Raw genomic sequence first — 2,500 nt, 5'->3', positions numbered from 1 at the left:
TTCATAGCAACGTCATGGCCCGCCTGTAAAGTTCTATCCCTTAGCTCGGCCGTTTCCGCACAGTTGTAGGCGGCCCCCTTGCAAATCATCAGCATGTCGCTTATCGACTTCCTGCCCATATTCGCAGCGGCTATGATGTCGTCTTGTTTACAACTATTACCAGCGGCCACTGCTTTCGCCGTTGAAATTGTTATACTCTTGGTACAACGTACCAATTCCTCAGGCGTAACGCTACTCCTTTGACCCTCCGATGTACTCAGTGCACGAATTTCCTGTGCTATGGCTTCGATCGTCGATTCCAAAGCACGAGTACCACGCGTGTGTTCATCCTCAACAGCCTTGACGGTTTTCAGCAACGATGTCACGTTCGTCACCATCACCTAAGGATCGAGATATACAAGGTAAAAAATAGTGGCGTGAGTTTAAACGAGAAATAGAGATATATTTATATATATATATATTTATAATGGAACATTGCTATGCAAGTTTGGCAATGATAAAAAAAGAAAAAAAAAAAAAAAATAAAAAAAAATAAAAAAAAAATAAAAAAACCCCTCTATTACGGCTTACATTAATTTCTAATCGAGTTAATCAAACTTCCTTAAGGTGTCAATTTCTACGGTAATATAAAAAAGGGATCAAAGAAAAAAAGCGAGCAGTAATAAAATAAGTCGTGTGATATGGTATGATATGACATGATATGATGCGATGTGATACGATATAATATGATATTATATATATATATATACGGATTTGATTTGATGCGATGTGATATTATGTGATTTGTTAGGGCAATGATAGAGAGCCGGATATTTGTGTGTTAGTCAATTCTTCCTCGATGTACGAGTCGAGAATATTTATGGGTTTTTATTAATTTGCGCATATGTATATATATATAATTATTATTATTTTTTTTTTATATCGTTCGTTCTTTTTAATTATTATTTTTGTCTTTTTAATTCCTTTTTTCTTTTCTTTTCTATTTTTTTTTTTTTTTTAAAAAAAGCTTTTTAATCGAGTATGCCAACACAGCTCGCACAAAGAATCTGATTAAAAGATATTCGACAGTGAGATTGCCTGAAGCGTACACACTGCTTATGATTACGATGTACATACCCAGTGTTGAGTCACGTAAAGACACATCTGAAGTTATCTAACGGTCATTAAAAAAAAAGAAAAAAAAAAAAAATAAAATAAAATAAAATAAAATAAAATAAAATAAAATAAAATAAAAATAAAAAAAGAACAGAAAAAAAAGAATAAAAAAAAGTGGAAAGTATAATCTTTTTTTCTTTTTTTTCCTTTTTTTTTTTTTGGATTCTTGCGGAATGGATAAGATTCTATTACAGAAAACAGGTACAGTAAAGTATTTAAAACGATTTTTCGTTTATATCATATTATAGAGTATACTAATTCTTTATGCGTATAAGTACGTAAAAGAAATTTGAATGGCTATATATATATATATATATATATATATATATATATATATATATATATATATAAATAAACAAGATATAACATAATGTTAATATTCTTCTTGATATTATAAATTTTCGTTAGACAAAAATGAGAATTGATGAACGATGAGAGAGATAATTTATAAATCGTTCTAATTATTTTTAATTATAGTATCCGTTACAATAGTTTAATTATTTAATATATGATTTGACGATGGTGTTCATTAAGTTCGCGAGAAAATTTAAATGCAGAGAAAACAACAACAACGGTCAGTCTTATCTTTTGTTCTTGATTATTCAATTGTCTATTATCATTTTATCACATTTCCAAGCTGTGTCCTAAAATCGGCGATTATCTATCTCTCTCTCTCTCTCTCTTTCCCCCCCCTCTCTCTTTTTCTCTCTCTCTGTCTCTCTCTCTCTCTCTCTCTGTCTCTTTTCTTTTCGTTTCTTTTTCAAATGTAATCAATCCAAACGTATGACGCACACGTGTTAACTTGAAAATGAATAATTACGAACGGAGTCCATATTTTCCGGTTTATATGACCACTTCCATTTTGTATTTTTTCTTTTTTTTCATCTTTTTTCTTTCATTTTTTTTTGTTTGTTTTTTGTTTTTTCTTTTTTTTTTTGTTTTGTTTTGTTTTTCGTGTCTCTATAATATCATTCTACGTGAGATTAATAAATGTGGCTCTTATGCGCGTATTTTACTACGTTACTACATTAATAAAATTAAATCGGAGGTTGGTTGAGCCGGTTGATTGCTCTCGGAGACGGATAGCAGACGTATCAGTTCCTCTTCTTGGTCGGACACGAACCAATCGGAATCCGAACCGCCGAAGTCGCTCAATGGCACGAATTGTTGCTGCAGCTGTTGTTCTAAGACCTAGCCAGATACGCCCAGACCAAAAGTCGTGAATGAAACGTCTTTATTAAAGTCCACCGTATTTATAATTCTGACATAAAAATACATGGTTAACTATATGCACGGCTAGGGATTATTTATACATCCCCTTTTATTAAAACAAAAAAAAAGTAAA

At 31.6% G+C, this 2,500-nt stretch overlaps 1 protein-coding gene across 6 annotated transcripts in view; it reads right to left on the bottom strand.

The window, feature by feature from the left end:
• The window catches only part of rhea (Talin_middle and talin-RS domain-containing protein rhea), a 23,069-nt gene that overhangs the window by 1,293 nt on the left and 19,276 nt on the right, over positions 1-2,500 (bottom strand). For 5 of the 6 annotated variants that reach the window (XM_035864170.2, XM_085657913.1, XM_085657912.1 and 2 more), the window contains one exon: positions 1-380. This exon is cut by the window's left edge and continues 259 nt beyond it. In XM_035864170.2, coding sequence (XP_035720063.1) covers positions 1-380 — 380 coding nt within the window. Of the gene's footprint in view, positions 381-1,558; positions 2,347-2,500 lie in introns of those variants that run through there. The other variant, XM_085657914.1, reaches the window with a different exon arrangement.

Source organism: Vespa mandarinia, chromosome 6, assembly GCF_050613455.1.
Source record: "Vespa mandarinia isolate Hongniang chromosome 6, ASM5061345v1, whole genome shotgun sequence".
NCBI classification, from domain to species: domain Eukaryota; kingdom Metazoa; phylum Arthropoda; class Insecta; order Hymenoptera; family Vespidae; genus Vespa; species Vespa mandarinia.
This window is presented reverse-complemented; position numbering and strand designations above follow the sequence as displayed.